The 14,671-nt window shown below is 35.5% G+C and overlaps 3 protein-coding genes across 6 annotated transcripts in view; all 3 read left to right on the forward strand.

Moving 5' to 3' along the window:
* The window catches only part of LOC121323620 (homeobox protein Hox-D3a-like), a 30,787-nt gene extending 28,238 nt beyond the window's left edge, over window positions 1–2,549 (forward strand). For all 4 annotated transcript variants that reach the window (XM_041264771.1, XM_041264773.1, XM_041264772.1 and 1 more), the window contains one exon: window positions 601–2,549. In XM_041264771.1, the coding sequence (XP_041120705.1) occupies window positions 601–1,352 (752 nt within the window). In that variant the 3' untranslated portion in view covers window positions 1,353–2,549. The remainder of the gene's footprint in view (window positions 1–600) is intronic.
* A 542-nt stretch (window positions 2,550–3,091) lies between these two features.
* On the forward strand, window positions 3,092–4,712 carry LOC121322678 (homeobox protein Hox-A2-like). Its single transcript, XM_041262878.1, has 2 exons — window positions 3,092–3,685; window positions 4,020–4,712. Exons 1-2 carry the CDS (start codon window positions 3,346–3,348, stop codon window positions 4,709–4,711), a joined length of 1,032 nt encoding a protein of 343 aa, XP_041118812.1. The 5' UTR covers window positions 3,092–3,345; the 3' UTR covers window position 4,712.
* A 3,428-nt stretch (window positions 4,713–8,140) lies between these two features.
* LOC121323038 (homeobox protein Hox-D1-like) lies at window positions 8,141–10,124 on the forward strand. The gene is made up of 2 exons (XM_041263757.1): window positions 8,141–8,723; window positions 8,908–10,124. The coding sequence occupies exons 1-2, from the start codon at window positions 8,141–8,143 to the stop codon at window positions 9,231–9,233; spliced, it is 909 nt and encodes a 302-aa protein (XP_041119691.1). The 3' UTR covers window positions 9,234–10,124.
* The last annotated feature ends 4,547 nt before the right edge of the window (window positions 10,125–14,671 follow it).

Here is a 14,671-nt window from a genome sequence, read left to right on the forward strand (position 1 = left end):
TTTTTTTTTTTTTTTTTTTGAGAGAGTCTACAAATAAACATCATGGTTCTATATAAGGTTGAATAACCTAATTTTATGAACACGTGAGTATAACGGCTTTGGATTAAACAACGTTCGTTTGTCACGTGTTTCATGTCGTTTATAAATTGTCCACTTGAATGGTTCATCTGCTTTATGCAAATCTGTATCTTCAATTTTTAACGACTGTTTTTGCTGACTTTTAATTATCTTTTACCAGTAGCTTCAGTATGATTATGTGCAATAGCTATATCATTTATTGTATTATAATGGGAAAGAAAGACATAGACATATTTCTGAACATTTTGTTCATCCTAATATAAAAAAACAGAGCCTGGGAAAAAGTTCCTGGCGTTGTACAGTCAGCAAATAGAGCATAAACACCAGTAATGCCTGACAAAAGACGCTTTTTGCATGTATTATGTATAATACAATTATGCAGCCACTATAAGCGTTGGTGCTATTATCGACGCGCTGTGTATATAGTGTATAGCCTATAGCGTAATCGGATTCACAGTTTACTATATTAAGGTCTGAAATGCGTATATATATATATCTTGCCATTTTTATTTTCTTTTGTAGCAGGGGATACTTGTGATGACAAAAGTCCGCAAGGGCCAGCATCAAAGAGGGTCCGTACTGCCTACACCAGCGCCCAGCTTGTAGAACTTGAAAAGGAGTTTCATTTTAACCGGTATCTGTGTCGTCCCCGCAGAGTCGAGATGGCCAATTTATTGAACCTCACAGAGCGTCAAATAAAGATCTGGTTTCAAAACAGGAGGATGAAGTACAAAAAAGATCAGAAAGCCAAGGGGATAATGCACTCTCCCATTGGACAATCCCCAGACAGAAGCCCGCCATTAAGTGGCCCAAATCATATTGGATATTCAAGCCAGATCCCAAATGTAAACAGTCTTAACTATGATGCTCATTCCCCAGCATCATTCGCTAAGCCACACCAAAATATGTATGGATTGGCAGCTTATACAGCACCATTAGGTAGCTGCCTCCCACAGCAGAAGAGGTACCCTGGATCAGAATATGAACATCATACCATGCAAGGCAATGGTGGCTTTGCCAATCCTAATTTACAAGGCAGCCCTGTGTATGTTGGAGGGAATTTTGTTGATTCCATGTCAGCCTCGGGTCCTATGTTCAACCTTGGCCATCTCCCTCATCCTTCATCCGCCAGTGTGGACTACAGCTGCGCTGCTCAGATTCCTGGTAACCACCACCACGGACCTTGTGACCCCCATCCCACATACACAGATCTGACTTCTCATCACACATCTCAGGGAAGGATTCAGGAAGCACCTAAACTTACGCATCTGTAGTGGACTGTCGTTGTTGTGAATCGGCGTCCTCGCTTTGTATTACCTCACTATAATATAGGGTACTTTTTAACTAAGATCAGAGAGAGAGAGAGAGAGAGAGAGAGAGAGAGAGAGAGAGAGAGAGAGAGAGAGAGAGAGAGAGAGAGAGGTGTATTACTATTACATTTTCTAACAGCTGTGTTCCTTTTTGAGACTAGTCGGCACCGGTTAAGGGATGTTCTTGCCAGCTGTTTTGCATATTGAAGTGCAATGCACAATGTAAACATAAGGACTGAACATTTGATAACGTTTTACTTGAAGGTAAGTCCTGTAGATATGTCAATATTAGCAACCCGATATAATGGGCTGTTTTGTACATCTCTATTACGTGATGTTTTTGTCTGCATTTGGTCTCACTTCGAAGAGCTTAATTTATGTATTTTTGTCAAGAATGTATGAAAGGCATTAAACTCGATTATGTATGTATTTATTATTTTTAACAATAATTTTTGTACCACGTATTATTTATCTTCGTCTTAATATATTTACGTGAACATTTGTAGAACTTATGAAACATGCCTTGGACAGATTAATTAAAGTATTTTGCCATTATATTCCTCTTCTTTAGTACAATGGTTCGAAATAGTTGAGCGAATAGTTTAAAGCAACTGTAACAGTGGCTGGTGTTTGTAGTTTATGTAAAGGTTAATTCTGGCAGCAATCTATAAGTCAATATTATAGTAAACCTACAATATGACATTACACAATAGATTCATTGTTTTTATTTTTACATGCTTTATTTCAATTGTCTGGCACTATTTGAAAACATAGAATGTGTCTCTGAACTGGTTTAAGTATGCAGTACACTAGCATGTGATTTTACATGTCTCTGTAAAAGTTACCTCAAATTAATTTGTTACTTTATGAATTATACCTTTAATGCATACAACGATTAAACACCCTAATGATAATTTATGAACTGTTATATTTTAGTGTGTTGAGCATTTGTTTTGTAAATAAAGTGTTTAACTTAACAGAAGATCCAGAAGTGTTTCCTTTATTTCTAACGCCATCTTGAAATGGAATGCACATTAAAAAAACTGTGTCAAATAAAGGACTATAATTTAAGGTTTTTAATGATGAATGAATTTAATGATGAAATGCCTGAAATCTGGCAGACATTTAAGCAAAAATGTCCACCTCTGGTATAACTATAGTGCCCCCACCCCCACCCCCCACCCTCCACCCCACCCCACGTGCGTTTAGTCCCCACGCAAAGCAGTTGCCTTACCAAAAGCTAAAACTCCCACACATCTTTCAACAATACAATGTTACAGACAAAAGAATGCATTAAACATAACACGTGAGAAAATCAAACAATAACGAGATATTTGCCATGTTTTGTGACGACCAAGTTGATTTTAACAATGAAGATAGATAGATAGATAGATAGATAAACAAACCGTTGTTGGTGTAGAATACTCAAATTCAAATGTTTACCGTATCGACTCTGAATAAATCTGTTCGAGGCCCAACGACAACCTAAATCCAGCGTTTAGCTGAACACACAGCTTGAGTGTATTCTTTTGCAGGCTGACACCGGTGACAACGCATAAGATTAATTTGTTTTATCTGCCTTTACCTTGCAAGTAAATATTTGTGATTAATTGCAGATCACTGTCTATTGAGACCACGTATTTTTAACACCATATTTGGTCTAATTGTTTACAATTAACAAGATTCAGACTGTAAATAAAAATAAAGAATAACAATTCGATTCGTCGAGTTCTTTCAGAAAGCTAGGATTTGTATTCTCACCCATGTCATTGGTCCACTGGATCATGTGACAGTAAATTCATCCTCAGCTCAACCTTGTCCCTGAATTCAATAGACCCATACTTTAATAAATGCTATAGCTCCTAAACCGTTTTATAATATATTTTTATATACAATTTGAAATATACTTCCTATAATATTTTGTAAGAAAATTCCTAAACCGCCCGAGTAAGCAAAGATGAACAGCGGGTTTGACAGAGAGGTTGGATTTATCAACAGCGAGCCGTCCTTAGCGGAGTGCCTTACATCCTTTCCTCCTCTTGGTGAGACATTTCAAAGTTCATCAATCAAAAACTCGTCGCTTTCAGATTCGACACTGATTCCTCCTCCCTTTGAACACGGCATTCTGAACTCTGGAAACACATTTCAAAACGAAAGAACGCAAACTTCGCAAGATATTGACAGAGCAGTTTTAGGGAGCAAGCCTTTGGAATACCCATGGATGAAAGAGAAGAAAACACATAAAAAGAAAAAGCATGCTCCTCCAGCCACACTCTCCTCTGGATCTTCCAATGAAGGTCAGTGTACCTGCAGTTAAATACGTTATTATTCAAGGTGTATATATGAAAGGGACATCATTAAAATGGAACAAGAACTGATATGATAGTTCATTTATTTCTGATTGTAAGCAATGCAAAAAATTTCAACACCTAATTTACGTTTACTTTACTGCAATTCTCGTATGATCATGCACCTATCGAACAATAGCTGGTAAACGTTGTATTGAGGTCGAATTAGGTGCATGGATACCCTTGTATTAGTATGCTATGCCATTTTGTATAGTGCTCCAAGGCAGGCGGCCATTTTAACCCACACATTTCATATATGTAATCTATTATCCTTTTTATTTAGATAACGAAGAATTTCAGGAAAACTACATCGGTGACCTATTTGACAACTCGAGAAGACTGCGCACAACCTATACCAATACCCAGCTTTTGGAATTAGAAAAGGAATTCCATTATAACAGATACCTTTGCAGACCAAGGCGAGTAGAAATCGCAGCTCTTTTAGATTTGACTGAAAGACAAGTCAAAGTGTGGTTCCAAAACAGACGTATGAAACTTAAAAGGCAATCTCGGTTTAAAGCAGTGGATACATCGCTATGTAAAGGGATTAGAGAAAGCAAGTGTGTTAACAACGCCTTTGTTACTGGAGGCTCACAAACAATGATGGACCTGGGCCCTTTAAAGACTCTGGAGTCTAAAAATACTGAAACAGATGCATCAAACCTTTACCATGAAAATACACTGAAAGAACCTGCTCCCATTCAGGGAAACACAAACCATGACGACTTCCATAATTCCAATGAAACTGACTGTTCGCTGACTAATCCAAGCACTTTCTCATCTGCCACCGATAGCTCTGAAAGTTTTAATATGCCAACATTAGAGGATTTAGATACTATTTCAATCGAACCTTTCACAACAGATATGCCTAAACTGTCAATACTTGACAATGACACAATGGACATTCCTTCTGACACCTTTAACTTCTTGGTTGAAAATATTTGCACAACAGATTTTCAACAGCTGCCATTTTAATGTTTATTATTATGTTACAATTTATGTCAATGTGTTCCAGAATAAATATGACAAGATGCATCACCCGTTTTTTGTTCTCTTTATTAAACAAAACAACAGCAAGCTCTTTGTTCAGATTGATGTAAACAACGCTTACATTGTGGTCTGTGCATGTTTTGTATTACATTAAATAGATATGTGCAATAATACATATTGAAATGAACACAAAAATGCATATAACTATATGTTCAGGCCCACATATCTGTAAATTATATTAACAAAGACCCAATAAAATACTGATATTAAAAGATCATAAATCTCATTATATCTGTTTTGTTTATTTGTATTCATTTGTTCATTCATTCATTTGTTTATTTGGAAATATATAAACGTACATACATACAAATTCTCGATTTTATATTATTGACGTTGGTCTTATTTTATCTTTATTGCACGACATTTTTTTTTAATTAAGTGTTTGGTATAAATATGAAAAATACTTAGCTAAAAAGAAATTTTAAAAGAAAATATGCCTACTCTTTATTAGCATGCTTAAATTAAAAGTATACATATAGTAAATAAAAGTCAGACTATAAATAGATTTAAGGCAAAATTGTATTCATTTCGATTACTCTGTTTTTGTACAAATTATGTGCCTTATAGTTAACATCACCAGACACGGAGCCTTCCTTATTCAATTTCTCTTATAAAGTCAAACACTACCTGGTTGCATCTTTTGACTATTTGACTCCTATAAAAATGGTTCTTCCAAAATCGTAAATATATTTTTGTTATGTGCTGTATTATATTTCTGATAAAATTTGTTTGTTCAACATTTTTCATCATTTTACTTGCCAGATATAGCTAAAAGCACTTTTTTTTTTTTGGCCCATGTTACACAAAAGGTCTGCCTACACTTTTCTTTGTTTTGGATTCTTCGACCACAGCGGCCGACATAAATGAAGTGGACCAGTATACCATAACTAATGCAGATTCAGGAGTTTACCTAATTAAAATAATTCCAACATTTTTAAATAACATGACAAGACTGTATAACATCAATAGCCGATATGGCTTTATGGCAGAAGATAGGTTAATCTTTTAATATGAAACAACACTCCAACAAATTAGCAGTTGGAAAGAAGTAGTGCTGGCTTTGCAGGGAGCATGGTTGTCAGTGGGGTATTATTAAGAGTTCATCAATCACTGACTGCGCACTTTTTACTCGACAGCATAGTTCCTCCTCCTTTCGTGTACGATGAGACCAGCTGCGATGCGTCGAGGACCCCAAGAAAAAGAGCATCTGAAATACAAACGCATGCCGTTAAGATTCAGATAACAATGTGTCCACTTGGTTTCAACATCTTTATCAATCTATAACAAACGTTTTCAAATGCTAAACGTATGTATTAACTAACTGGAATAGTGTTTTTATTATTATTATTAGGTATTGTTCATATACTTTATTTTTGCTTAAGGCTTATATTATGCATAATAAGTGCATGTTACAAGTTCACGTACAATGTTCATATACGTATTCAATACGTTTCTATATATATCTATATATATAATATATATATATATCTATAATATATATATATATATATATATATATATATATATATATATACACACACACACCAAAGTAACTTGACTTTTAAAGTGATATCAGATTAATATGCATTAATATGTGCATCCTCCTTGTGACTAGTTCACTAGCTAAATGTATTTAAATGCAAAAGGATTCAATAAATATTTCATGTGGTGGGATATATTTATCTGAACCTATAAAACACAGCGACTACCCGTGCATCTCATGCACTGAGGTATCTACAGAAGCATAAAGCATAGTGACTACCCGTGCATCCCGTGTACTGAGAAATCTACCACAACAGCATGGACTGAGTAGAAATAAGCAAATAAATAACGTGCCTAATCATGCTTTCAAAAAAAAAAAAAAAAAAAAGTTGTGTTAAGTTCCAGTCGTTAGATTCCCCGACAGTGTGCGATTAAATTAGACTGTACATTGTCAGGGTCTCATAAAATATACAAGTCCACTCTCTATAATTTGAAAAGCTTATTATAGGTTTATTTGATCCCATCCTTCAACGTTTTAAATGTCTTACTCTATAGGGCTATACTTGGAACTAGAGACATACAAGCTACTAAATAACCATACAATTTATATCACCCTTAAACATTTTCTAATTGCAATAATCATGTATTCATATAGACTCCAAACTTGGAAATATTATCTGATGCCACGTTCAAAGGGTTTTGCAATCAAATAGACTGAATAACAAAAAGGACTGAATACAATTCCCTTTTTTGAGGCTATGGGAACAAATTCCTATACTAAAAACTATTATATACCCCAAAACCGTATTTGAGGATCTCTCTCTCTCTCTCTCTCTCTCTCTCTCTCTCTCTCTCTCTCTCTCTCTCTCTCTCTCTCTCTCTCTCTCTCTCTCTTTCTCGGTTAAGGCCTCTCGAGTGTATTAAATTATAGTTGGCTTTCAAATATAAATAATCTGCTAATGAAACACGGTTGTTTCGTAACAATTTCATATCTCTTAAAAACTGTCAAATATAAAACCAACTACATAAAAATGCTTGGTATGGTTTGGGAAGATTTCAAATGACGTTCTGTATAACGCTTATTATCTCTCGGTTATTTTCTTTATCACACTGATTACAGAACCATGCACCTTGAACTTAGCTTCTCACAGCCCTTTAACAGCAAACAACGAAGTGAACTGGACTGTATTAAAAGGGGATATTTAAAACATATATAAGCCATTATTGGCTTACAAACCCATTGCTAGTAGGCTACAGGCTTCTTGGAAAGCACTAAATGAAAAAGATAATACAACAAAAACATTCTAAACCACTTAAATGGTATATAGTATAGTTAAACCTATATATACTGACGAATTCTGATCAATCTCCAGTCGGAATTATTTTATGTACAAATACCTGGTTGTAGTTGTTTGCCAACTGACATTACAGTACGAGCGGTTTCGAGCGAAATTCAGTCATATTGAATACAGTATGTTAACTGAGAAACACCTACCTTTTTTTTTTTTTTGCTACATGTTGTTTGAAGCGTAATACAGCCAATAAATAGATCATACTTGATTCCTTTTTAAAAAGCGTAGAAGGTAGTCTTACCCGCATGCATAGGTCCTCTTTAAAGTATTGCAACACATTCTATGTCCACCAAGAAGTCTTTAATTTACAAACTTTTCCTAGCTACTGCTGAGAAAATCTTCCAACGCCATCATGTAGAGCTGTCACAGTTTACAGTGATTGGGCAAAACAGCCACATGGCCACGCCCATTCACTATCGCTGCTAATATTTACATCTGAGACTAGAAAGTACAGTAAGTGATCAGCAATAGCAGACAAACCATCACTCAACGTTTCTGTCGGATCATACAATCGGAGGAAATGAATACTTACTTTGACTATTTTTCAAGTGGAGACGTTTTAGCATTGTCAGCTAAGTTTTGCCATGCTGAACACAGGCCTGGCCCCCTTCAACCTTATTCCGTTCCCGGAGAGAGTATGGGGAGTGTGTCAGTAGGTGCAAATTACCAAGATCAGCATCGATCTCACACTCGTTCACCAATCATGTTTCCTCCGGGTACTTTACCAATACCCTACGATAGCAGTCAAAATGGTGCCGAGTTCAGCTACCTGGGCCAGGATGCAGGATATGGTTTAGCATATGGATGTCATATCGAACCAGACGGCAGCGGGCCACAGGTCCAGTACATGACCTCTGTATGCTCAGGAAATAGATCATTTCCACAGAACCATGGACAATCTGGTTTCAACAGCCCTGGCGAGCAAGATCTTTACAACCAATGCAATAAGGAACAGCAGGATCGTGATATTTATTTAGGAAGTTATCAAAGTCTTTCACCTTCTCAGGAAAGTTACCTAAAACTAAATTCACCAAGAGATGAGGCACCGGTCGCAGTAAATACATTTGAGTGGATGAAAATCAAAAGAAACAACCCCAAAACTAGTAAGTATTACTGTATTTTTATAAAGCTGAGATTTCTATGTGTAACTGCTGAAATATATAAGTTTGTTCAATTGATGAAATATATGATATGAGTGGGATTTACATGCAAACTAAAAACATCACTACATGTCTTAAGAACTGTTTCTTTTCTTGTCTTTTTTTCTTCTTTTTTGTCCCACTACAGGTAAAGTGACCGAATGTGGATTGACCAATTCTGTTGGTACATCTCGGACGAATTTTACTACCAAACAACTCACAGAACTCGAAAAGGAATTCCACTTTAACAAATATCTAACCAGATCCAGGAGAGTGGAGATAGCAACAACGCTGCAGCTAAACGAGACCCAGGTGAAGATCTGGTTTCAGAACCGGAGAATGAAACAAAAAAAGAGGGAAAGAGAAGGTCTTGCAGTTTCGGCTCCCTTTAGCTCAAATAACTCAGACACCTCTGCTTCAGAAAACAGTTCTCCAATTTCATCTCCTTCTTGCTCTCCAAAAAGTTCTGCATGAATGTAGATCAATTATATTTAACTGATTGTATGTTTCCGGGTATTTTCAGTGGGGGTTTTATTTTATGTGAATGCAACATTTTCCTTAAGTAAGGGCTAAAAAAAATCTGCATTTTATTACAATTTGAAAAATGTGACCAATACATCAATTCAGGGACCTTCCCATCTGTCAGGTACACAGAATTGCAATAATCTTTTAACTAATATTTGTTTTATTTGGTTTTTGTCAATGAACAAAAACAGTAAACAAAAAATAATCCAGTATTCATTGCACTAATGTTTCGTTATGATGCTAAATTATTCCTGTATATTTGTAAATATTCTATAGGTATAGTTTTTTGTTTGTTTGTTTTCGTTATGTAAGTTGTCCCAGACAATATGTTTACTTTGTTTTTTTTATTGAAATGATTGTTTATGCCAAACACAAGTATTGCCTTATTATTACCGAATTGCTTTAAAAACAGTTTACTGCCTGCCAACCAAAGGGTTATTGAAAGCTGCTATACATCTCTTCAAATTATCCAAATGTAAAATACCAAAGACTTCAGAATCAGAATAGCTGGTTTGTGTTTCTATTTGAACTAATCACAGAAGCAACAGGCTAAACGCCATGGTAAGTTTGCACTATTTATGTCTCAGGTTAAAAGGTTAACTTGCTGCTTAACAAGGTGCCTCTTATTTATCGACACGCTAAATTCTGGTTTTAAGTTTATGTTTTTCAGAGACTGGATGAAGATTTATATATGTGCTCTGTTTGTGTGTCATTTAAAATCCTTACAATCTAACACGAATCACTCGGTTTCTTCTATTAGAAGTGTTATTTTTCATTCCTCTTTGTTAAAGGTGAAATCTAACACCAACGCATGTAACATTTTTTAATAAAATGAGATTGCCCGCATTTGTTTTCTGTTGTTTTTCTAAGGCGCTGTAAGTACACAGTGTAAAACAAACCACGCCTTTCAATCAACAGTCTAATAGTGTCGGTTTACAGAATCAGTCATGAAAAGCACTACATGACTCATCAATAATCACGACCTCAACCCAAAAATAAACTTGTTATTAAAATTCGAACTATTCTCAAAAATATTGCCCCCCCCCCAAAGAATTTTTGTACCACTCCGATAACATAAACTAAAACAAAAGTTGAAATTAGCATACCAAAGTTATTAATCAGTATCTAAGAGTATCATGGGCAATGCCAGAAAGAGACTATGAAAATGTCGAGCCCCCCCCCCCCCCCCCCCCCCCAAAAAAAAAACCCAAAACCCTGGTAACGTTAATAATTACTTCATCACTTTTTGGCAAGTAATGCATGGGACTTTCTATCAACAAAGTACAACATAAATATACACACGTGGAATATATTAAGAGAATATATATTTTAAAAATTACTTTATCATTTTAATTACTTACCCACCAAGTAACATGCTGTGTAAAATGGCGTTTATAATTGGAGGCCCAGCTACTGTGTGCCAAACAGGGTATCCCGACATCTCCCTCTGAAAAGATAAATAGTCAACATTCTTGAGCAGTTTTGTGTTAATGAGTTGTACTAAAACAAAACAGGAACGCCATGCTGCGGGCGGTATTTCAAAGGATCGGTAGGTTATAAAGCTCTCCTTGGGAAGCTCCCCATGCCTCTCTGATATCAGAATTGTTCAAAGTATGTTACATGCCTTTGACACGCCTTGGTTGTGGTTTGCCCAGAAGAGTTATTCAAATTTTAGTTAGATTCGTTTAAACAATGCATCAGTAAAAAGGTACATATATTACAATGGTTTTATTTGCAGATGCTATAGGTAAAGATATTTTGCCTTAAGCAGAACCAGCCCCCCCCCAACGACTGCATGTGAGTAACATGCATGCCTATTGTACTGTCCCTTGATGTCAGCCTCCCATTGTCTTCTTTTACATTGTCATCCTCTGATCCTTGTCTGTAATACTTCGTTAAGCCTTTGATGATCCGAGTTGTGCTTAGGATTACCATAAGAACAATTTTAAAAAGTGTTCGGAGATCTCACTGTATTGTGAAAGCCACAGTGGTTGCACTTGTTTGATATCCATGGTTAACTTTTGTGGAGCGGAAGAACCTTTCAATATTTGCTCCGCTTGAAAAAGAGCTGTGGAAGGGTTAGCTACATCCCTTCTCCACCCCCTCGCCAAGATGCAGGTTCATCAAAAGTTCATACTGTAAAAGCAAGCCACATTGAATGAGAAGACCTACGGTCTCATCGGTTATGCAACGTCAATCCGAAATGTTGTGCAAACTCAAAATGCTAGAATATACAATAAATTACTTTTTTTTTTTTTTTTTGGACTTGACTTAACATAGGGTATTTCGTGTGTTTTCATACAAGACTGCATTGTAAATATTGCACTGGGATATTAACACAGAATACGTTTATTTTTTCATATTTAATCAGATATTCTTTTGCCAAAATTACACTATATTTCAATATAAATATATCCAATACATTATTTAAAACTTAGGCTACATATATAATCAGAGAATGTCCTGTGTAGAATGGTCACCTTTTAGCATAACACACTATTAACGTACCGTTTGTTAAACCTTCCAAGTCAACAGACACTTCAATATGTAATATTCGTTATGAATGGAAGTAGGCTATACACTCTTTACTTGGAAGAATCGATTGGAAGAGGCTATGAAGTCCTTTAAATTAATTTTGTTTATAACCTCATCATTTGAAATTGGCCCATTTTAATAATAACTAATAAAACCCTTTGTGTTCCAAAGGATTATAAATTGAAACTAAAAGACATGTTATTCTGCTGTCTAATCAACAGTTACAATTTTAAATAAAAAACTGAAAAGGACTATTCCAGATTAAATTATCTCTCTCTCTCTCTCTCTCTCTCTCTCTCTCTCTCTCTCTCTCTCTCTCTCTCTCTCTCTCTCTCTCTCTCTCTCTCTCTCTCTCTCTCTCTATATATATATATATATATATATATATATATATAGCTATGTTGACAACAAGTATCAGATCTGGTTTCTATTATGATTATTAGGACGACATTGAAATGCTTCTATAATGTATCTCATCATTTCAAAGGGATGACTATAGCTTTTTGTTTTCAAATATCTGTCGTGGCAAATACATGGGCTTGCTGAAATTTCTTGATATGCCTGTTTCAGAAAGCATGCTGCAATGTAAAAGGCTACCATACGTTTTAGAGTGAGGTCAGTCACCCATGCACCAAATGGTCCTGAGCGCATAATAAACAAACAGGTGATTACCTGCCTTGTGTCTCCCAACTAATAGGTTAACACACATTAACAAATCGGAATGGGGCAAATGGGAAGTTTTGATAGGAAATTGAACCGTGCTAGTTTTGTTTGTTGTTTTCCTTTCCAACATGTAGCCTATCTCGACCCCCAACCCCGATTCACTGTGAAACCCACGTGTGTCCAGAAGCGTGAAGCGCAAATCTACTGTTCCAACAATCTGAGGTTTACCCATAACTTCATAAACATCAACAATCATGTAAAACCCCAAAGAAACGAGGGGGTTGATCTACCCCTGGCAAGAAAAGCCACAGTTAAGAGATTTTTAAATCGATTCTCGCTGTATTGTGTATCATGTCTGTGGTTAACCCGGTTTGCCCCAAAAATAAGTGGTTGATGACATCCAGCCAAAGGGACGTATACATTAATGATTATTTAATTTCATGGTGAGATGTGGTGTTCATTATCTAATAAACTACCTTTTTGATGTAGGCTATGTGGCAGATAAAAATCTGAATTCTATGCGTCACTTCAGCGCAATCAGGAAAAATGTTGGTGTTAAAACAGCAATTGAATGGGATTTTATTGCTTCTGCAACGCCGTGCCTTGTATGGGGTGTGTCATTTTAAGGGTGTATAATAACAGCACATTTAATCAAGCGTTGTACTGAACCCTTGAACTGTTCTTGAAAATTAACTGTTTAAAATAATAACACGTCATCAAATAAATATACAATGGTCATTGGGATACCAAAGTACTGTACCTTGAAAAAAGAAAATACATTGGATTTTGTATTTTCTTTTACTTTTTTATTATTTAAAGAGGCAGTAACCCAATACACAGCACAACCTGTTTAATCCGACCCCATACCAGTATTATGTATCGGTAGATCTGGGGGTCCCTACCAAACCCCTACTGAAAATAATGGTGTGATACCTTCTACAATGCGAACCCTGTCGGTTTGGAATCTGTCATCATTTATAAGACTTCTCTGTCTGTCTAAACCAATGTAAACTTGACTGTGCAGTCTGGAATGAAGTCCGTGACCAATGTAAATATGCACATGTCCAATGGGTATGTATATATGCAGTACTATATATATATATATATATATATATATATATATATATATATATATATATATATATATATATATATATGATAGAGTCAAATTAGTTTAACACAATGCTGAATTACACATCATAGTTCGACAGTTCTCGTTAAGGCCATCGCAAAAAAAAAAAAAAAAAAAAAAAAAACATTTATCTCTAGATCTCGACCTAGCAAATACTTTATTTAATGGTCTCAAAAAGCTTCGTACAGTGCTCCTTTCAAAGTGTTTAAATAGATGATCATGTATACGTTTTCGTTCGATACAGTGTTAGATTATATAGTAGCTACCTGTATAAACAAGCTCTCTGCATTATTTGACACACTTTTCTGGTCCCATGCGATGCTACACATGCTGTATTACAAATGCTCCGTTGTTGAATGACTGCCAGCATCATATTTACAGTTTGTAGACTTTGTATGAAAAACATTCCAAATAAACATTTTTAGCCGAGATAATAATGCTATTTATTTATTTAGATACTGGAATGTTTCCTCTTCAGCCATTGTTTGAGTGAAGTGCAAAGTGTTCTTATATTAACATAATATAGGAAAATTAACTTTTTAATACTTTTATTCTGTCATATTATAGAACAAATTAAGAAAAAACACTACAGCCCACAGTAGGCTAATTTAGTAAGATTAGTAATGCTAGTAAGATATTTTCTTTGCACAATTTTTGCAGCTTCTTAGAAGACACATCCTCCTTAATGTTAATCTACCACCAGATCAAAGCAGACTTAGAGAAAATATATATTAACTCAGTACGGAAGCAATAGAATCTAAAACCACTGAGAATGATTGCACAAACTGCTGAAATAAAACACTAGAAACACTAAAAATAAACTGCTGCATCCCTTGCTTTAGGTCATATGGTCTGACAGCAGCTATAACATTATAGTGAGTTTGAACTACAAGACGTTTGGTATCAACTCTTTATAAAGTATAGCCTACCCCAAAATGGACATGCATATCAAATGAATATGTTGTGGTTTTGTAATAGTTAGTGTATAACAAGCTTACTTGTTTGTCGGTAACAGTGTTAGACAATCTTAAATCGTCTAATGTTGTTTTACATGTCT

The sequence above is a fragment of the Polyodon spathula genome, chromosome 11 (genome assembly GCF_017654505.1).
Source record: "Polyodon spathula isolate WHYD16114869_AA chromosome 11, ASM1765450v1, whole genome shotgun sequence".
NCBI lineage: Eukaryota > Metazoa > Chordata > Actinopteri > Acipenseriformes > Polyodontidae > Polyodon > Polyodon spathula.